We start from the raw sequence: 23,491 nt of genomic DNA, 5'->3' as shown, positions 1-23,491 counted from the left end.
GGTTCAGGGGGGAGTATGGTTGCAAAGCTGAAACTTAAAGGAATTGATGGAAGGGCACCACCAGGTGTGGAGCCTTTCGCTTAATTTGACTCAACACGGGAAACCTCACCCGGCCCGGAAACGGAGAGGATTGACAGATTGATAGCTCTTTCTCGATTCTGCGGGTGGTGGTGCATGGCTGTTCTTAGTTGGTGGGCTGGTTAATTCCGAAAACAAGCGAGACTCCTGCCTGTTAAATAGTTACGCGACCCAAGAGCGGTGGGCGTCCAAATTCTTAGAGGGACAAGTGGATTTCAGCCACGTGAGACTGAACATTAACAGGTCTGTGATGCCCTTGTATGTCTGGTACTGCACACGCGCTACACTGAATGGATCAACATGTGTCTACCCGGCGCCGAGAGGCGTGGGTAAGCCTTTGGACCCCATTCGTGATGGAGACCAGGGCTTGCAATTGTTCCCCACGAATGAGGAATTCCCAGTACGTGAGGGTCTTACGCTCGCACTGATTATGTCCCTGCCCTTTGTACACACCACCTCTCGCTACTACCATGGTTGGGTGACTTGGTGGATTATATATAGAAAAGCAGCCGGAACTGCAAAGAACAATGAAAAGTCAACGTGGTTCAGAGGTGCATGTGGACTGTACATAGACGAAAGCGACTCAGGTAAGGAGTTGGGGGCGGGCACATGAGCAGGCAGTGCGTACTGAATGAGCGCTGTCCAGCCCCGTCCCTCGCTCTGGGACAGTGCTTCCCGATTCATTTTACCCTCGCACCCCCTTTGTTTGAGAAGAAGTATGGAAAAATATGAGGTTAACGCAGAAAAACAGATTACCAATTGAAGCTTTATGAATAATGGATACTTTATTCTCCATCAATAATTGTTTTGGTAAAGCCATACTCAGTGTAATCCACCTTCCATTTTCTAATTTTTTCGCGACTAGCCATGATTAAATGAACAGTAAAAAAGTATGAGTGAAGCGATGGTGACTTATTGAGGCAGAAAGGCGAGAGCACAACAGCATGTCGATGTATTGCGTGTCAAAAATCGATCTAAAATGAGCGGTCAGATTCGAAAAAATATATCTTTTCAAGTTCTATTTGGATATAAGTAGGTTCTGTTTAGTCGACAGAAATATCTTTGGTAGGAATGTAAGTTGAATTTAGTCTTTAAATTTCTATGGTGAAGAAAAATTTATGCAATGATGACTAAATTTAACTTACATTCCTACCAAAGATATTTCTGTCAACTAAATAAAACTTACTTATATTTAAAATTTAAATAGAACTTGAACAGATACGATAGTTCATAATACCCACGCAGCACTAAGTGTGCATAAGAGCGGAAGTCATCCGTTTTAACAAGCAGCATATTGAACTGATACGAAATAGCTTGGCCATTTAATTATTTAGGAATGGATAGATAAATTAAGATTTTGTACAAATAATGTTTTTCATTTTTCGTATGTTGGTTCGTAGCGTGCATTGTTGCAATGTTACTTTTCTTGGTAGTTTATTAAATTACGGATTTTTCAAATGTTCACTTTTTCACCTGTGCTTAAAAATCATTAAAAAAGTGGCATGATTATGCGGCGTATGCTACGCCGCGGGTTGGCTAGTATGAGTTAAAAGACAATAGCGAATTTAAAAATGTTATAAGATCAATTGTTTGAGGGCAGGCCACTCAGTCCAACATAACTTATTAATCTCTATTGAACTAACTTTTGCAAAAATATCATCTAGTTAAGTTTGAAATATCTCTCAAGTACTGCTATCTACTACCCTACTGTCATAGAGGACACAAATGGACTGGCAGACCGGCCACAGTAGACAGTTCCTTTCCTGGCAAGGAAGCCATGATATAAGAAGGACATGGATGGATGGGTATCTGAGTTGGTTAATGGTATCTTTCCTGATGGGAGGCCATTATGAGATGTGGAAGGACACACATCCCGACTGGATTGGTTAGTGGTACCTTTCCCAGCCAGGAGGACTAAACAGAATAACAGAGTAAGACTACTTCCTGGGGCCATATATTCCTCCTATACACAAGGTGGCAGCATCTCTCTGGTGGAGCTCCTATTTGTACACCCGTATGGCATATTGGGAACTGTAGTCCTGAGGAGCAGCCCTGTTCGGGTACTTGGGTGCTCCCAGGAGGAACTTCAGGGGAACAACCCCACATCTTTGGGGGGCATCCGCCTGGCACGGACCAACATGCAGTGTTGTGGCACCAGAAGTACTCCTGGGTCCAGCAGAAAAGAAGTTGGCTCCTCTTTATCATGGGTCACTGTCGGAAGGAGATGGACAAGACTTCTTGTAGGAGAGTAGAGATGGAGGTAGAGGTGGAAATGTAAAGGAAAGGGAAAGAACTGAACTTATTTACCCATCGAAGGTATTGTTTAAATTAAAAACATCTTTCTTTGAACACATGACTGTGTGGTTTGGTTGTATCTTGGTATATGGGGTGCAGGTACTACTCAATAATTCACTTGATGTTACATATGGTACTCCCAAGTAAATGAAAACTTCTAACATTTGTGTGAAATTTATCTAATTTACCATTTACATTGTGTTATGTTATGTTTTGTAATGTTGTGTTATTCCATGCAAAATAAATTTACTAAACTAAGTGGTGTTTATAACTTAGTGATCAGTGACTAATCATCCATAACATCTTCCAGCACATTTTTCCACTAACAGGGTGTGCAGTGAAATCTGCAGCTTCTTAAAGAGGAAAGGTTCACTGCATTCCACTGATGTTTGATAAGACCATCGCCATCAACCTGCTGTATTTACTCATCTTAGCCACTCATTCAGAGAAGAAGAAATTTAAGATAATACCCCCAAAAAACTGTTGTTTTATTGATGGGTATTCTTCAGAGAATAGGAAAAAAGTAGCACATGGTTGTTAGTCAAACTATATACACTCATGGGCCACTTTATATGGTACACTTGTTCAACTGCTTGTTAACGCAGATGTCTAATCAACCAATCACATGGGAGCAACTCAATGCATTAGGACATGCAGACTTCGTCAACCTGCTGAAGTTCTAACCGAGCATCAGAATGGGGATGAAAGGTGATTTAAGTGACTTTGAATGGTTGTTGGTGCCAGACGGGCTGGTCTGAGTATTTCAGAAACTGCTGACTGAAGGCATTTTCAAGCACAATCATCACTACGGTGCCAGACTGTGCCTGTCGTGCCAGTTCATTTTCTTTAAAACGTTCATTTTTAATGACATGTTGAAACCTAGGAAGAATGGTCATTTATTAAAGTGAGTGCAATACTTTCCATATTCTTGACGTATTCACAAAAGAAGTCAATATTGGCCAGTCAGCTATTTAGGCAATGTCTCAAATGGTTCATTTAAGCACACAGAACAGCAATAATTTAGCACGTTAATAAAACTTCTCTTTCAAGCCTTTTCAAAAAGGGTTTTGCTTTAAATTATTTTTTCTGCTATAATGAAAGTACTTTTATACTTCTGGCAATTCCCTGATATTTTCAGAGTTTTTTTTACTATTATTTTTTTTTTAAATTGTTTAAATAAATGCAATTAATAAGCAGAGGGTGCAAGAAAAGGACAGAAGAGCAGCCATAACATAATGTACAACGCGTTACTGAAAAGAAGAAACATCCTCTCAGAAGCCACATTAGTCACTTGAGTTCCTCAGTGCTCATATCCCAGCAGTCCAGTCAGGATGTGCTGCGATGGGAGTGTTGTCTAAAGCAGATGCAAAGTTGCATTGTTAAATCCCACTTCATCCACATTAGATGATGGCGGGCCAGGGCCTATCCCAACAGCCCAAGATAGGATGCCAGTCCACTGCTTCTTGTTATAGCAATGGCTGTTTACAAGATTGTCTCAGAAAAATATAATACGCTTGAGGTGTGACATTTCTGAAAACATGTACAAATTGAATTGAATTAGCAGGCTTTAATTATGTATTTATTTTTTTTCCATTTCAAGTTTCTCTAATGAAACAAAAACTTTTGTGTCACATAATCAAATTTTCACTAAAACTTTACTTACATTGAGTAGCTTTCTACTTAAACCACCAGCCTAACACGCAGCTTACGATGATGGTGACAGTCAAGTTATAATCTTACCAAGGTAGCTCCATAAATATACACATTTCATTTAGATTACTGAAATACATAGACAGGATTAATATAATCATAAAATTAATAATGATTATCTCTAAGCAGTTGCCTAAGATTCATATTTACTGTATCCTCACTAATATATCCAAATAATGCAATATAACTATTCAATCAATGCACAAGCTCTGAGTTTTTCCAGTGAGAGACGGACTATTGGGAACTGCTTTAGTGCGTCAAGAGTGAATGTCACAGATGCTGGTGAACAATGGAGAATGATATTTGCCATGCTTTAATGCAAGTTTTAAAGTAAGCCAATTTGGAAGATGATTGTAGTCTGAATTAAATCATCCATCCATCCATTATCCAACCCATTATATCCTAACTATAGGGTCATGGGGGTCTGCTGGAGCCAATCCCAGCTAACACAGGGCGCAAGGCAGGAAACAAACCCCGGGCAAGGCACCAGCCCACCGCAGGGCACACACACACACACACACACACACACACACACCAAGCACACACTAATCAATCAATCAATCAACATTTATTTATATAGCACATATTCATAGAAAAAAATGTAGCTCAAAGTGCTTTACAAAATGAATAGAAAAATAGAAGATACAATAAAAAATAAACATAAGTCAACATTAATTAACATAGAATAAGTAAGGTCCGATGGCCAGGGTGGACAGAAAAAACAAAAAAACCTCCAAAGCTGGAGAAAAAAAATAAAATCTGTAGGGGTTCCAGACCACGAGACCGCCCAGTCCCCTCTGGGCAATCTACCTAACATAAGTCAAACAGTCCTCTTTGCATTTAGGGTTCTCATGGAAGGACCTGATGATGATGGTCACGTAGACTAAGGACAATTTAGAATCGCCAATGCACCTAACCTGCATGTCTTTGGACTGTGGGAGGAAACCGGAGTACGCCTTTAGCAATTTAGTCAAGAGCTAAAGTTCTGTTGCCATTTTGATGGTTTCATTTTATTTTGTCACATCTGTGGGTCCTATGCTACCCTAGTTTAAGGATTATTTTTATTGTCTTCCTTGTAGCCTATGAATGTTGGCCCCCTTATATTTATGCCAAGTCACCATGAAAACAAAAATAAAACTACAAATCTGCTCCAGAAGAAATTAGAAGAAACAAGAATATTCTGCGTGAAGAGAGCTTCCGAGATGTAAGTATGGTGTATCTTCATATTTGGTGGACCACTCATAACATTCTCGTGTAGGTTATCAGATGTTTAAGCCAAACATTGCAATATAAAACAACGTAATTCGGTTAAAAGGAGTTATTTGAGTCAGTATTGTTAAAAAATGCTGCCCCAAATTTTGCCACCCAAGGCGAACACCTCATTTGCCTCCATGATAAGAAGCCTGATACTGATAAGACAGTGTATAACAGGGTGTCCAATTTCTATCCTGGAGGGCTGCAGTGGTGGCAGGTTTTCATTCTGACCCTTTTCCTAATCAGTGACCAGTTTCCACTGCTAATTAACTTCTTTCCCCTTCATTTTAATAGCCATATTTTTAAGGATTCAGTTCTCTGAATTGATTCCTTTCTTCATTAAATGGTAGCCAAACACAAATGAGATGTGAAACAAGCCAACAGATGACCAGCTAAATCGGGGCTTCAAACTCCAACCAATTTCAATCCAACCAACTAATAATAATTCATTACATTTATATAGCACTTTTCTCAGTACTCAAAGCGCTATCCACACAGGGAGGAACCGGGAAGTGAACCCACAACCTTCCACAGTCTCCTTACTACAATGCAGCAGCACTACCACTGCGCCACCTGTGAGGACTACTATTTAATGAGAAGATGATTCTTGCTGTTAATTAAACCCATTAATTAATTCCAGTGTTTTCTGGTGCTCTTATTCTGCCACAGCAAACATTTCAAAAACTGCTGATTTTCTGTTTTTACTAGGAACACCATCAAAATGTCGGACGACCTGAGCAGATCAACCTTACTGAGACCTTCATTTTTCTCTATTTTTTGATATTATCTGATGGATGCAGGTGAGCTGGTAGTGGTGGCTTGTTTTGTGTCTTATTTTTGTATGACTTCTAATTAAGGTAAAAAGAAACAATTTAGGGGTCTGTCAATTAAAAGGACCAGAGTTGGACACCACTGGTGTAGGAGGAGAACAGGAAGAAGGATGGTTTTATACTTGGATGGGAGGCCAGAGTGGAATATCTGATGGACTGGTCTGTGGGAAGCAAAAGTAACTTTAGGCCCGGCCAGTATAACATAATGGACAAGCGGAAGCTGAGATGTTAGAGAGCAGTATAAACCAATGTGTTACTCATTTTGATTACAGTAGGTAATATGTTTACTAAATGTAGAAGCAGAACTGTTCCTACTATCAAGCTCACTTCTAGAGGTAAATGTGAGAAACATGACCAAAAAAAAACATGAAAATAATTCAGATGTATGTGAAACCCTACAATACACTGCAATACACCTACATAATGCTTAACTGTGACTGTGATGCCAAGTCATATGTTTTCTCTCTTTTTATAATTTCTTTCTGCCAGCCTGGAGAGCACTATAGGTAGGGTAGGGGATTAACAGTGGAGGATATTGCATGGTATGGTTGCTGTGAACCTCTTTCTATTGATTATCTGTCCAGGGGTTTCAGATACCTGTCCTTTCTGTGGGCTGAGGGAAACTGTATTTCACTGTTTTATGATTTGTAAAAGACTGGGAGCTTTTTTAAAATGATACAGAGGCTGATTGAGGGACTCTTATAATGGTTTGTATTTGGGGTATAGAACTCAAAAAAATAAATACAGATATAAACGTGGTTAATTTTATTAAAACCAGGAATAATAAAGTTAAGGGAGCAGGCACCACAGACCTCATAGCATTATTTAAAATGTTATATGAATGTAGGATAGAAGTGGATTTGAAATTTTGTAAATCTACTAGACATCTTCTACAGTTTAAAGGTAAGTGGTGTATAAATAATGAATTGTGTAAATATGAAAATGACAAATGTCACCAATTTAAAATATCCTAATTTTACCATTAACAGAATATGTATGATCAGAAATCAATATTTGTATTGAAATGAATGAGTGGGATTGTGGGATGGAAGGGATGAATGGAGTGGTTGGGGCTTGGGTGGGCATTTATGTAATAAAGAAGGGAAGAACTGGGAGCATTTAAAAGTTGTGAATGTGGATTTATCCATCCATCCATTTTCTAACCCGCTGAATCCGAATACAGGGTCACGGGGGTCTGCTGGAGCCAATCCCAGCCAACACAGGGCACAAGGCAGGAACCAATCCTGGGCAGGGTGCCAACCCACCGCAGATGTGGATTTATTATTAACATTATTATGTTGTTTTTCTGTGGTTACTCATAGATCATGTGGTTTTAAATGAATTTAATAAAGTTGTTCTAATAATAATAATAATAGTAATAATATATATCTATTTGTCTGTCTGTTGTGGCATATGGCCGGGGACCTTGCCCGACCAGGATGCATCCATGCTGGAAGGACTGGGGGAGTGAGCATATCCAGAGCAGTACCTCCCTTGGAACGGTAGATGGCAGGGTCCCATGGGAGTTGGAGTTGGATACAACCCTGTTGGGATATGTGGGTGCCACCAGGGGGTGCTGCAACAGCTGCTGAGCCCTGGAGTGCAGCTCTTCCGTCACACCGGGAAGTGCTGCCGGAAATGCATCAACAAGCACCTGGAGAACTTCTGGGTACCGTATAAAAGGGGCCAGCAGACAATACTCAGTGAGCCAGAGTTGGGAGTAGGGAGATAAAGCTTGTCAGGAGGAAAAAAAAGAGAGAAAGAAGAAGAAGAATTTGCATTGTGCTGTGACTGTGCTGGAATGTGTTGTGCTAATGGGAAACTGGGGAAGGCGTTTCCCACAAAGAAAAAAAGAAAGTGTGCTTGTACTTGTGCCTCTGCGTGTTTCTGTGTCGGGTTTGGGTGGCGGTGTGCCAATTTGGTGGTCCACACTATCTGTCTATCTATCTATCTATCTATCTATCTATCTATCTATCTATCTATCTATCTATCTATCTATCTATCTATCTATCTAAACCTACGTATTACACATTAACCAAATTCAAAAAAGTTAAGAGAACAACCATGATTACTGCCAAAATCTAGTCCATCTGGACCTAATAATAATAATAATAATAATACATTTTAGTTGTATAGTGCCTTTCCCATAATAAAGGTGCTTACATGCACATGTCTCCCACCTGATCAAGATCCATCCTTTTACCACAAGTTTTTTTTTTTGATCATTAGAAGGCATACGTAGCATAAGGAGATCAACTTACCTGGAATCTCCACTTCCAGCAGTGAGAGGATTTTCACTAAGAATATTGGTATCCAGCAGAGGGCATCAGAGAACACGATAAAGAAAAATCTGTTGGCAACAGCAACATCCCGGTGAAGGCGATTCTGCATGTCAGTAGTCTGCAGTCCAGTTTTGTAGATGGAGTAGAACATACTCGTGTAAGAAAACACGATGATGAGGAAGGCTATCAAGTTCAGTCCTGACAAGACATAAACAAGAATGGAACTTGTTAAACAAATATCATTATTATTCTTTATTCTTAGAGAAAATATTTATGAAACATTTATATAGTGTAAAATAAAGGCATTAATAACAATACAGTTATTAAAATAAGCCATTTAAGAAACTATAACTAAAGATTATAAAATATGTTGGAGGTTCTGTTTTATGTACTTGTATGCTCTGTGAGGAACTGATTAACTTACCAGGACTGTTTCTTGCCTTTGGCATATTGCAGATGGGGTGGGCTCCAGCACCCACCATTCTAAACTGGAATGCACAGACTCAGAGTATGGGTGGATGGAGATGTTCGGCAGTTCAGTGCTGTCCCTTAGCACATTTAAAAACAGCAAAAGCAGCTTCCTAGGCTAAGGAGACATTTCTTTAGCTCATAGGGTTTGTTGCTTGATTTTTCCCCACATGAGAGTTATTGAGCATTGGGTTATAAAGAACTGAGCTAACTTGTCATATTATCAGCCATGTGACCTGTCAAAGACAGCTAATAGAATTGTGGTGGAGTCATTCTTAGCATATAAGTAAGTTAATAAATATTTTGTATGTCTTTATTTGTAAACTAGACAAGGCAAACCTAATATTAGATAGTGTTTCATGAGTCATGTTTTACTTCATTGATGAGAACGGCAGTGCTTTGATGTTTACCTAAATAAGCCCCCCATAGCCCCACCTCCAGTTTTTAGGACTGGCTGAGGAGATGAGATTCATGGTGAGGGGGATGGAGCATCAGATAGGCTTGGCAAGGGGGACTGTATTTGAACTTAAAGCCTATAAGCCATCCACTGCATAAACTGACTAAACAAAGCAACTGAAGGATGAGCTGTACCTGAGTGCTTTCATTGTTAACTGGTCAGAAAGAGACTGGAAAATTAATTTGATTGGTCTAAAGTATGGCTGTTTATGATTGGTTTTGAATCAGAGGCCATTCTGTACTTCAACGTCCCACTGGTTTGTGTTTTGTGGTAAGAATGGTCACCTTGCCTTTACCTCTCTATTCTACCATCTGGCCATGAAGAAGACAACTCTGTCTCAGCAGCCATAATACTCCATTCAAAGTCTATGTGATAGCAAAGCAAGTTAATCTGAAGATAAGCTGAGAGCTGCCTATGGACACAAGATGTGCTGCTACTTGTGTATGGCTCGCCAATATTCACATAGTATTCTGCTTCCTTAATATTTTTGGGCATTTTTATCAATAATACATAATTAAATGTGTAACTTAACTCCTGCCTGTTTCTTTACTCTGTCTAATTGCCTGAGGTTACAGATGTACCTCATCACAGAATGGGAAGTGTGTAGGGTTTTAGACATTTTATTAAAGTCTACACAATAAAGAGCATAAAAGGGGACAATAGGGTCATCATAGGACCTGTGGTAGACAGGCAACAGCTTATCCCGGCCAGGATGCCCAGAGAAGAGAAAGAAGGGGAAAGGCAGCTACTGTAGGACACTGCCTCACCCAAGACGCCAGATGGTGAGTTCCCTACAGTATAGCAGTGCCTCGGATTCCCTCGGGGCACCATGGGATTTGGAGTTTGGCTTCTTAGCCCTGCTGGATACTGTGGGTGCCGTGGAGAGACACTGTAGGGGGACCTGGATACTCGTATCTTTTCCATAGTCTGGAAGTACTATCGAGTCAAGGGGACGGAAGTCCCAAAATACTTCTGGGCTGAAGAAAAACAAGTTCTTCATCTGACCTGGAAGTGCTGGTGAGTCACATCAATGGAAGAGGAGAAGCACTTCCGGGTCTAGGACTATATAAAGGACTGCTGAAGACACAGCAAGCGAGCCTGAGTCAGGAGGATGTGGACAATGCTTGCTGGGAGGTGTGAAGAAGAAGAACATTTTGTTTATTGATTTATCTATTGTGCTTATGGTGGCTGTGGTACTTTGGAGGCACTGTTTGAGACGAAGAAGAAAATTAAAATACTTCTTGGTGCTTTTAACTTGTGTCCAGAGCATCTGTCTGTTGGGGAAAAGGTGGGCAATAGTGCCACCAAGCGTCCATTCATTTACAGACTCTACATGATAAAACAAGAACAAGTTTTAAAAAGATTTGCTCTCTCTCCTCAATATATTTGTGTCCCTAAACCTCTGTTGATCGGTGCTCCCTTTCTCGACTACATTGCCCTAAAGCCTAATTCACAGACTCTGTCATTTCGAGATGCTTTGCTCTCCTCCTGTCTGCTGTAATACTTCCAGCCTTTGATGGCGACTCTTAGCATGCCTCCTATGCCTTTACTCCTCTTCATGTGTCTTATGCTCACACACACACCTCTTGAGGGACCAGACACATACACAGACTTTAGCATTTTAGATACTAGCGAGATTATTATAGCTACCACCATTTATTCAAATGGCATATATAAGGGGATGGGGACAAAATGAAACACAATGCAGGGTTGGTTCATGCTGTCAGGAAAGACTTCAGCTCCCCACCACCCTGTAATGGAAAATGTGGATCAGGAAAAGTATCTATCCATTGATTCCCTGAACTTTCTGTTTCCATTACAGAGGCAGTGGAAGCCACAGCCCAGTCTAGCAGCACTTATTACGCTCCAGAAACCAGCACTGCACAGGAGGCTGTTCTATCAGAGGGTGCCTTTGCAGGGTCAGGGGGAAGCTGGAGCCTATCCCAGCAAGCACTGGGTTCAAGGCAAATACAAACCCTAGGTTAACTAAGACCAATTCACGCATCATCAATCCACCTAACCTGCATGTCTTTAGACTGTGAGAGGAGGCCGGAGCAGCCACAGGAAATCCACACTGACACAGGGAGGACATGCAAACTGCACACAGAAAACACCCAGGCCTTGAGCCCCGGCCTCCTTCTTACAAAGCAGCGGCACTAGCACTGCATCACAAAGCTGCCCCTCTCACTGATGGACTCAACAATCAGTCTAATAAACATGTCCGTGTGACGAGACATGGAGTAGCTACATGAAACCACAACAGACACCAAGAAAACGTGCCAACTCCACTCACAGAACGACAAGACTGCACAATTCAAATCCAGATAGATACATAGATAGATAGATAGATAGATAGATAGATACTTTATTAATCTCAAGGGGAAATTCACAGATCTCTGAAGTTGTGAGGTGCTGCCAACAGTAAGCACTGCATATTGAGGTCAGCCCATTGGTGCAACATACAACCTCATTGTGGGTAGAAAGTAGTACTAGGGTGCTGTACCGTGTTAGCCATTATGGATGTAGTGAGAAGTCAAGCAAAATGACACCTGTTATTGGCTAACTAAAAAGATTACAATATGCAAGCAAATGAGGTAACTCAGGCCCCTTCTTCAGACAAGATGTAATCATTACATTATTATAGTACATCCTTCCTGAAGAAGGGGCCTGAGTTTCCTCGAAAGCTTGCTTGTGGGTAGAAAGAGAGACTTCTTACAGCTCACCCCTTCAGATCTGTGCTTCTCTGGATTTGTTCATGCTTAATACTACTGTGGTTTGAATACATTTTACAGTGTGCTTATATAGTTAAATACATTAAAAGAAAAAGTATAACTTGACCTTTTTCACTCATCAGTGTATTTTCTTTTCCACAACATAAACACAAAAAGTAAAGTTGCCAGGCTGTGGGCATTTTGAGGAACTTCCAAAGGATGAGATATTCACGTTTGAATGAGCGAATAAAAGTAGGTTCCAAAATTTTCTGAGGTTTATGAAAAAAAGGGAACTTTGCAAAAATGTAGGCCCAGTAAGGTCTTAAAGTAGAATTTAGTTTTTCTTTGTTGTGTGTGTTTTTTTCAATATTATTACATCCCTATATGTGTGTCTTCAGTGGATTCAGAAAGTATTCAGACCCTTCTCTTTTTTCACATTTTACTTTGTTGCAGCCTTGCGCTAAAATTAATTTTTATTAAAACAATTTTATTTAACTTAACTTCTCTGTCTGTTTATACTGTCTGGGTCAAATCTTGCAACTGATTTTAAACCCACTTTTGGCAAAGTGAATTTCTTCAAATTTTGCAATCGTTTTCAGTATCGATAACAATCCAATAATCCATCAAAACCGATGCAATTATGTAACAAATTTTGTCGTAATTAATGGTTATGCAATTCCAATTAATGCACACAAAACAATGGCGGAGAGAGAATATAGTGAGATATAGGAGCATACAAGGGAGAGACGCATCGCATTGCCCCCACTTGCTCTTCCAGTGAGTGGAGTGCGTAAATATGTGGGCCGACTTTACTTGTTTGCTCTTGCGAAGGAGTAGCCTTGATAATCACGGTGAGGAAGTATCGCCATAAGCTTGCAGTTCTGTCGTCAATATTTTTTTTTGCAGCAACCAAGCGCTCATCCCATAAAGGCCTGAACAGAAAAATTGAGACCAAAATATAATTCTCTTTAGTATTCAAATAATTCTGCAAAGAAGATATATTATGTAATACTTTTAAAGAAGCTTCCCATTCATGAAAAGTGATTAAAGAAAAATAATTCTCAAAATACTTATTAACTAAAAAGTAAAAAATGAAATATATACATTTTTTTTAAGTAAAACACTTTTATTTACTTTAGTTATAAATGCACTAAACAGCAAAAAATACGTTTTTCTTTAACCACAATTTTCGTAACTAAATAAAATCGTGGGGCGCACATAAATTAATTAATTCAATCAACTAATTGTATAGCTACTTTATCATAAAATATAAAAAACAACAACATTGTAATTCCCCACCATGCTAAACAAGTTTCAAAAATTATTTGAATCAATTAATTTATGTGCTCCCCACCATATTATTTAGTCACTTATAACCATGAAAATTGTGGTTAAAGAAAAAATAATTTTTTGCCTTTTAGTACATTTATGTCAGTCAGTCATTTATCAACCTGCTATATCCTAACTACAGGGTCACAGGGGTCTGCTAGAGCCAATCCCAGCCAGCACAGGGCGAAAGGCAGGAAACAAACCCCGGGCAGGGTGCCAGCCCACCGCAGGCCGCACACACACTAGGGACAATTTAGGATCGCCAATGCACCTCATCTGCATGTCTTTGGACTGTGGGGGGAAACCCACGCAGACATGGTGGAGAACATGGAAACTCCATGCAGGGAGGACCCGGGAAGCGAACCCAGGTCTCCTAACTGCGAGGCATTAGCACTACCACTGTGCCACCGTGCCACCCTTGTACATATATAACTAAAGTAAATAAAATTGTTTTACTTAAAACATTTTTTTATATATTTTATTTTCCTTTCATCAAGCAGCACTCAACTCTCCAGAAATACAAAGTGAAAACAAAATTTTAGAAAGTTTTGCAGATTTAATAAAATTAAATACACTGAAATACAACATTGACACAAGCATTCAGACCCTTTGCTCTGCACTTTGTTGAAGCACCCTTGGCAGAGATTCACAACAAGCTTTGCACATCTGGATTTGGAGATTTTTTGCCATTCTCCTCGCAGATCCCCACCAGGTAAGTCAGGGTGGCCATCAGTGGACAGCTATGTTCGAGTTTCTCCCAATTTGGTTCAAGTCTGAGCTCTGGCTGGGCTACTCAAGAACATTCACAGAGGTGACCCCTAAGTCCCTCTTGTGTTCTCTTTGTCATTGTCCTGTTGGAAAGTGAACCTTTGCCCCAGTCTGACATTCAGATTGCACTGGATCAGGTCTTCACTAAGGGCATCTCTATACTTTGCTCTGTTCAGCTTTCGTTCAACCCTGATTAGTTTCCCACTTCCTGCCACTGAAAAACAACCCCACTGCAAGGATGCTACCGCAACCATTCTTCATCATTGGAATGGTATTGAGCAGATGATGAGCAGTGTCTGGCTTCCTTCAAACATGATGCTAACCTTGGTTTCATCAGCCAGGAGAATTTTGTTTGTCCTTTAGGCTTTCGTGTGTTGTCTGGCCACACTGCCATTAAGCACAGATTAGTGGAGTGTTGGAGTGGTGCTTGACCTTCTGGAAGTTTCTACCATCTCCACACAGGTTTTTGGAATCTCAGCCAGAGTGATCATTGGATTTGTGGTCACCTCTCTTACCAAAGCACCTCTCCCCTGATTGCTTAGTTTGGCCAGGTGGCCCACATTAGGAAGGGTTGTTGTTCCAGACCTATTCCATTAAAGAATTATGGAGACCACTGAGCTCTTGGGAGCCTTCAATGCAATAGAATTCTGCAGATCTGTGCCTGCACACAAAGCTGTCTTTAAACTCTGCAGACATTTCCTTCAACCTCGTGGCTTGGTTTTTGCTCTAACGCAAATTCCCAACTCTGGTACATTCTATAGACAGGTGTGTTGCCTTCCCTGATCACGTCCAATCCATTAAATTGAAAAAAGTTGGACTCTGAGCAACGTGTAGAAACATCTCAACGACGATCACTACAACGAAATTCACTTGAGCCAAAGTGTCCCAGCAAAAGGGTCTGAACACTTGAGCCTTTGTAATAGTTCAGTATTTTTTATTTTTAATTCATTTCAAAAAGTTCCTAAAATCCAGTTTTTGCTTTATCATTCTGGGGTATTGAGAGCTGCTTGATGAGGGGAAAAATGAATTTAAACGATCTTAGCATAAGGCTCCAACATGTGTGAGAAGTGAAGGAGGCTCTATACATTCTGCAGATACGGCATGTATGGTTGTGAATAAAAGTTGTACACTGAATCAGAATTGTATTTTCATCCAGATTATACCTCACAGACCAAACGTCTCTCGTGAAACACACCAGACAGAAGGTGCAGATTTGCACTCTTGTTGTTATTACTATTTCTTGAAGTTGCACACTTTTTTTTTGATACTTTCTGCAGCTCCTGTAAATATCTGTTGTATTCACATACAAATAAGAGATGTCAGGCATAACAAACTGAGACACTGGGATCTTGCACTCGTGTTCATCTTGGCCAGCTAGCTGGAGTTCATGACGATGCTGCCTCTCAAGTTTCCTTCAAAACGAATAGCTGATATTCTTAGTGCGTAATTTATATTCTTGCCAACATACACAGATGGATTTGTACAGCAAATTCAATTAGAAATGCTTGCCAGGAGGTCAAATTGAGTGTTCATTTTGTTTGGGTGTTCGTTTTACTATAAAATGGCACTCTATATTGATGGCAGATGTTGGATTTTCAGTGGTGAACAGTGACAGGTTTTAGAAATGTTAAAAAAGGTAAAACGTTTTCAAGACTAAACCCTTGTTGAGAGAGATAGGACATGTAAAAGTTTCAGTTTCCATAATTGAGTTATAGAATTTTAATCAAATATTTGTAATCAATACATGATCATTTTTACATTTTAATACAATCATATATTTAAATGACATTGTAACAATGGAGTATTAAAAGCAGTGTGCCCAGGTTAGTGCCCAGCTGTGATTCAAGCACCTTGTGTAGAACTAAGCAGGTCAAGCAAAAGGATGGATGCGTAAAATGTGTTTAAAATAAAAAAAGTTATAATTAAGATTTGAGCTATGATAATCTTTGTGTTGATTTGAATCTTCCAGAAACTGCGTTAATGATTCACTGAGACCGTCCTTTAGAAATGGGTCACGGAGCAGAGACTGCGTGTTCATAATTTGGGCTATTTTACATCTCCTAATCTGCAAGGCTCACACTTCATATCATCTTCTAAAATAACCTGCCATGGTCAGTTTCCTTGGTCTCATCATAGACTACAAACGCCTTCTTTAATAATTTTTCATTTAATTAAGCAGGCAAATACTTTAAACTTTAAGCTATGCAATTAGTAGAGGGCTGAGGGGGTTAATGATCAACCAATCTGCATTAAATTATTTTAAACCTTTTTAAAACAATGTTTTTCACATACAAATTTGAATAATGTACTTTAACATTCTCTGTCAATTAATTAAATTTAGAACTTATATTTTAAAGGTGCATAATGTTTTAATTAGACACCAGGGAAGTATCAGGACCATCTGTCTGCTTCTGGGTTTGAAATAAATGAAAAATAAATTCAAGTCATAACACAGACATGAGGCAGAGTAGTAGGCGGCGTGTGATCCAGCAGCAGGCTTGTGCTTCAAGTCAGAAACTGACGTTGTAATAGCAGCCTTCATTGGGCTTTAAAGGCTTAGAGCTTTTCCCTTCACTACAGGACATATTTTACACACGCAGTGTCCACAAGGCCTGCAGCTTTGTGCAGGACCCCTTTCACCCTTCACATGGACTTTTCACAATTCTGCCATCCAAGAGAAGATACTGCAGCATCAGAGCCAAATCTGCCAGGCTGCAGGATAGTTTTTACCCCCAAGCTGTCAGACCCCTTAACACCAAGCTGCCACCTGGGATCTTCCACACAGCCTCGACCACCTCTAAGAACAGAACTTTTATACATGCAGGCCACTTTCCTGCAAAGACGAGTGTGCAAGTAGAAAAGAGCTGAAGATCTCATACTGACCTTTAAGTATTTGGACACTCTTGATATCCTTCTGCTGTGAAACATTCTGACCTGTCATTGTTTACACATCTTAAACAACTATTATATCATATCTATTATTTATTTATTATATTACATATCGATTGACTACATTTATGTATCTAGATTGCAAATACTATACATTGCATCAATGTTCATATTGCTAACTACACGTCAATATTGCTGCTACTTCTTTGTCTTGTCTTTGCACAATGTCTTGTTTGTGTTTTAATTTTAAATTCTATTTTTAATTTATTATTTGCACTTCATGTTGTTACACTGTGGACCCTGAGCTTCACAATTTCGTCTATCTGTATACCTGTATATGGTTGAGATGACAATAAAGTTCACTTTGACTTGACTTTGACTTTATGTCAAAAATGAATGTTAAGATGTACAACTATTTATTCTTATGTATAGTTAGGTCCACAAGTATTTATACAGTGAAACAATTTTCATAATTTCGGCTCTGTGCACCACCACAATGGATTAGAAATGAAGCAATCAAGATGTTATTGAAATGTAGACTTGCAGTTTTATTTTAAGGTGTTTAAGAAAATAATTGTATGAGCCATTTTGAAAAGACAGCCATTTTTATACATGGTCCCCCCCGAAAGGTATTTGGACAAAATAAAATAATCACGAATAAAATGATCATTTTCAACACTTGGTTGAAAATCGTTTGCAGTCAATGTCTGCCTGAAGTCTGGAACCCATGGCCTTCTCCAAGTGCTGCGTTTGCAGCATTTGATTGAATCTGAACAGACAGTACAGCCCTGTACACTTCAGAAATCATCCTGCAACTTGTCAGTAGTCATTTATTCAATAAACACCAGTGATCCACTCCCATTGGCAGTCACGTACGTCCATTCCATAACGGTGCCTCCACCATGTTGCACAGATGATGTGGTATGCTGTGGTATATCATGAGCCGTTCCTTCTCTTCTCCATATTCTTCTCTGTTCAACATTCAAGGAACTTATAGTTCCATTTGTCCAAAGAAAACTGTTCCAAAATTGGACTGGTTTTTAAAAATATTTTCTGGCAAAGTCTAATCTGTCCTTCCTATGCTTGAGGATCACCAGTGGTTTACACATTGAGGTAAAGCCTCTGTATTTACTTTCATGAAATCTTCTCTTGATTGTAGGCTTAAGCAGTGACAGGCCGACATCCCAGAAAATGTTCTTAGTTTGGTTAAATGTCATTAATTTGTTTTTCTTCACTAAGGAAAGAATTCTGCTGTCATTTAGCACAGTTGTTTTCCATGGTTGTCCAGGCCTTGTGGTGTTGCTGAGCTCACCAGTGCATTTCTTCTCTTTAAGAATGTACCACATGATTGATCTGACTATTCCTGGTGTTCCTGCTATCTCTCAGATGGGCCCGTTTTGTTTTTTCTGCCTAATGATGGCCTGTTTTTACTTGCATGGACATCTCTTTGGACCTCATGTTGAGAGTTCACAGTGGCACCTTCCAAACACAAATTCCACACTTGGAATCAACTCCAGACCTTCTACGTGTTTAATAGTTGATGTATTAATGAGGGACCTGCTTACACCTGGCTACAGAACAGCTTGTCAGTTAATTGTCCAAATACTTTGAGCCCCTGAAAATGGGGGATCCGTGTATAAAAATGGCTGTCATGCCTAAATGGCTCACACTATATTTCTTTTAAACCCTTTGAATTATTATTGAAAGCCTACACTTCAAACATGTAATTATTTCTTCATTTCAAATTGATTGTTGTGGTGCGCTGAGCCAGTATTATGAAAATTGTGTCATTATCTAAATACTTATGGACCTAACTGTGTGTTTACACTGTATTCCAGATCTGGGGCCTCATGCATAACAGCGTGCGTAGAATTCACAATAAAACATGACGTAAGCACAAAAGCGGAAATGTGCTTACGCACAAAAAAATCCAGATGCATAAATCTGTGTGTTTGACCACTTCCATGTTCTTCCGCTACATACAGTAAATCCCGGTCGGTGTGAAAAGTAACGCTTGTGCACACGCCTGCTGCCCCACCCCGTCTCCTCCCAGAATTACGCCTCTTTAAATAAGCAAATCAATATAAATAGCCCTTAAGCGCATTGTTCTGTATAAAGGCAATGGCAAAAGCAGGGGGGAAAATATAAGAATTTCAGCAAATACCAAGTAGAGGCAAAGAAAAACGTACTATTTGTTGGTTTAAACTGTGGTATAAACAACAAAATGAAGTTGATTGAGTGACATAGAGTGTCCGAGAAACTCGAAAGCTCAAGTTCATAAAGTTGTACAGTGCCCGAAATTAAAAAGAAGTTGTCTGATAACAAAGTCGCCGTGAAAAGGCGAGTTGTAGCCCACAGTCTGAGTGTCATATGAAAGCGTATTAGGGTACAGAGAAAAAAAAATAGGCACACAGTGGAAAAAAAGCATGAAATGTCAACTTTAATCTCAAAATTTCCACTTTAATCACGTAGTTTATTTTGTCATTAAAGTACAACATCATAAACTTCATCTTAAAATAGTTTAATTTACTAGTTTCTCAAATCCCATCGTAACTAAATTAGCATGTTAAATATTTTGTTTTGTATTTGATCTTCTATGTGCTCTGTGTGTGTGAATCACTACGTGCTTCCGGGATTTCTCTTCCTCCAACAGGACACAGATCCATCACATTCATAATATTACAGCTCTGTGAATAATTAATATACTGAGATGTATCTTTGATATCATTTTCATGATAATAGGAGTTAAAGCATGTTATTAAACATGGGAACATGGTGGCGCAGTGATTGTGTGCAACCTTCAATGAAATACTTTATTGTAGCAGTACTGTCTCTTTCAAACATATTAACCCCCAATTCATGTCCTTAGTTTTCTTTCTCCAAATATCCAATCGCCACACAATCAGCTCTGCAATAGACATTAAGCCATCTGTAAGCTTAGAACGCCGATTCTTCAAAACCTTTAAGGAACATTGAAATATCTTCGTAGTATGTGTTTAATTATTCCATCCATCTATCCTTCCAGTGTCACGTCAGCACCAGCAAGAATACAGCGCGAGGCAGGAACAATCCATGAACAGAGCACTAGCTCCTCGCTAGCGCTGCAGCACCGTGTCGTCACATGTTTAATTATTAACAACTAGACATTAAGCCCGTTAAAATAACGGGCGCTAGAACAGTAGTGCATAAACATTATTAGGAACAGTCTATATTAAATGGCAAGGGACCTTGTATGTGGCTGTAATATGCGTCACTGTATTGTGTGCCTTTAATTTTCTCTCTCAGTAATACTGGTTTGTATTTCCGTAAAATGCCTGTAATTTTGTCTGACAGTAATACAGTGGAACCTCAGTTCACGACCATAATTCGTTCCAAAACTCTGGTTGTAACCCGATTTGGTTGTGAACCGAAGTAATTTCCCCCATAGGATTGTATGTAAATACAATTAATCCGTTCCAGACCGTATGAACTGTATGTAAATATATATTTTTTTAAGTTTTTAAGCACAAATATAGTTAACTGTACCATAGAAAGCACAGCGTAATAGTAAACTAAATGTAAAAACATTGAATAACACTAAGTAAACCTTGAACAACAGAGAAAACTAACACTGCAAGAATTTGCGCTATAGCCTTACGACCCGCTCGCTAAAAACTCTTTTTTTAATGAGTTTTAAGCTTAGGGGAAAAAATGAACATTTGAAAAATCTGTAATTTACTAAACAACCAAGAAAAGTAACATTGCAACAATGCACGCGTGTGTGTGTGTGTGTGTGTGTCTGTCGCGTGTGTGTCTCTTAAGCGCGCGCCTCTGTGTCTGTGTGTGTGTCTGTCTGTCTCTCGCCTGTGTGTGTGTGTCTGTCTGTCTTACGCCTGTGTGTCTGTGTGTGTGTGTCTGTCTGTCTGTCTGTCTGTCATCTGTCTGTCTGTCTGTCATGCGTGCCTGTGTGTGTGTGTCTCGTGTGCGTGTGTGACTTGTGTGTGTGACTCGCGCGCGCCCGTGTGTGTGCGTAACTCTCGCACGTGTGTGTGTGTGTGTGTGACTCGCGCGTGCCTGTGTGTGTGTATCTGTCTCTCTCTCTGCACAGGGAATGCACAGGAAGAGACTGAACACGTGCTGTGTGGCCCCACGCATGCGCACTTCACCAGAAGACACTCACACAGACACCTGGACGCACACAAGGGTTTTATTAGGATACAGATTATTTAAATGAAGTTAAAGTTTTATCTGTATAATATAATAAACATATTTTGCTGCATTTCATCTTAAAAATATCTTCATCATATGTAAATATGCGCTTTATAAAGTGGCTCAGGTTGTACAATATTATAACTGTAGTGCAAGTTTACAGTGAGGTGATTGTACTTATAAGAAAGTAGAAAATATACAGCACATCACGTTTAAAAAAGAATTAAAAACACTCTGGCCCTGTGTAGTAATGTGAACAAGAGGCAACAACAGAAATAATTTGGTGTGCGACAGATTTTATGCATTATGCAGCGGCAGAAAGGAACACAAGTAAACACAGAACAAGGCATTAAGGGTGCAAAAGTCCTTGTTTTCCAACCAAAAAACACATGTGAAACCCAAAACACCTTTTTTGTGAGGTCCACAATTTCGAAATTGCCTGTAAAACTGTAAACGCCTCGAAACTTGCCCATTTTACTTGTCAGTATTGGTAAATCACCCATAAAGAAGTTCTGTTGGCCAAAGCAGGTCTCTCTAATATACCCAATGTGAGCACCTAAAGTATATACTGGAAATATCTGATCATGCAAAGGATGAAAGACCAACAGATCTAAAACTGGGTGGGCTCATATTGTCTTAAACACTCTAAATATCGAGTGGGGGTTGAATCTTATTTTGTTTTTATTTCTTTGAGCTTCTGTTTTTTCCTTCGTCATTTTGTAAATGGTTTTATCTATGAGGTTATTATTATTTGTTTTTTTTGAGTAGCATGCCATTGTAATGTTGGTTTTCAATAAAAATAGACTACAAGCATTCAAATATATCTGTTGTATTTGAAGTACAGAAGTATCACATTCTGCAAGACGAAGCCGCTCAAATTAAAAAGTAGCAGTTGAAAAAAAATAACAGAATGGCCATTGGCAGATGTTATATGGTAATGAAACATTTATATCAGGACTTTTAGGGTTTAAGTCTGTTCACTACTGAGAAAGGTACCGTACCTGATTTGCCTGCTTAATATGTAAGCACAGCAGACGTCCAATATCTCTACTTCTGATGATAAGAATACCAGAAAGACACAGCCCCACAAATCACAGTCTATTTATGAAACAGAAGCATACTAATGGCTAATTAATCATTCATTCACCCATTTTTCAAACTACAGTACTCAAATATAGGGTCATAGTGGGGTAGGAGACTATACCAGGAACAAACCCTGGATGGTCACAAGATTTGTAGCGAGCTACAAGCACACTCACTCCAGCCCTGAAACAGCACTAATCATTGTGCCACTTTATCACTCTTATTGTGACAAGCTGGAGTTTAACATGTACATCAATTTAATCTTATACCATAAATCAATGTACATTTTATGATGTCTTTTCCTTTAACTAGCTAGTCAGGTTTCTCACAAATCTTTAGCAAAAAATGTTTGCCATCCTGTTATTCAGCAAGAGATATCGTACCATTCAATACTAACATTCAACTTGCAAGCAGTTTTAACCCCAAGCCATTAAACTGTCAATTTTAGTTTAATCATCAGCCTGACCGTTGACTTAAGCTGCTGTCATCTTATGTGACTTTTAGTCGTTGGGTATATCAGATTTGCTTACTAACGTTGTTGATCTTGGCACCAGACCATGTCAACTTACACGACTGGATATCACTGCCCATGCCACATTTTCCTACTGAGTGCTGACTTTCTAGCACAGCTGTCCTTACCCATTTTTCTGACAGCCAATAATGTATGAAGGGTTAATAGAAGTGGAGAGTTCAGCCACAATTACTGCCATTTTTTTATTTTTTCCATTTTGTCATGGTATGTAAAAAATAAGATATTAGACAGATGAGTTTCTCTTCTGTGTTTGAGGTTCAAAGCAACTGTTTTCCTTATTCCTTGTTGCTGCATTCTAGGCTTTGTACTTCTGGGTGAGCATTCATTGGTTGTCAGCTCTAATGCACACCAACCTGACCCTACGACTAAAGATAAAATCAAACCTGTGTGGTCAAGTTGGACTGAATTACACTCACATTACATAAATGATTTCATAGGATCTCGCCGGCCAACTACATTTGACTCGCAGATTAAATGGCGGCTATGAATGAAAATCTCTGGAAAAGTCCTGTCATGTGACATTGGCTTTAGACTTAATTTAATAAGAATTTGCACGACCAATCAGTTTGCAATGCTGATTCATTGTTACTTGTAGAGACTACAGAGAAGTGCAGTAG

At 39.4% G+C, this 23,491-nt stretch overlaps 1 protein-coding gene across 1 annotated transcript in view; it reads right to left on the bottom strand.

Annotated features, from left to right (window-relative positions):
* Positions 1-23,491, bottom strand: part of LOC120523981 (relaxin receptor 2-like) — a 345,306-nt gene that overhangs the window by 32,605 nt on the left and 289,210 nt on the right. Inside the window, exon 18 of the mRNA XM_039745737.1 lies at positions 8,429-8,647. Within this exon, the coding sequence (XP_039601671.1) occupies positions 8,429-8,647 (219 nt within the window). The remainder of the gene's footprint in view (positions 1-8,428; positions 8,648-23,491) is intronic.

The sequence above is a fragment of the Polypterus senegalus genome, chromosome 2 (assembly GCF_016835505.1).
Source record: "Polypterus senegalus isolate Bchr_013 chromosome 2, ASM1683550v1, whole genome shotgun sequence".
In the NCBI taxonomy this organism is placed as follows: domain Eukaryota; kingdom Metazoa; phylum Chordata; class Cladistia; order Polypteriformes; family Polypteridae; genus Polypterus; species Polypterus senegalus.
The sequence above is the reverse complement of the archived record's forward strand: the minus strand, read 5'-3'. Positions and strand labels throughout refer to the sequence as shown.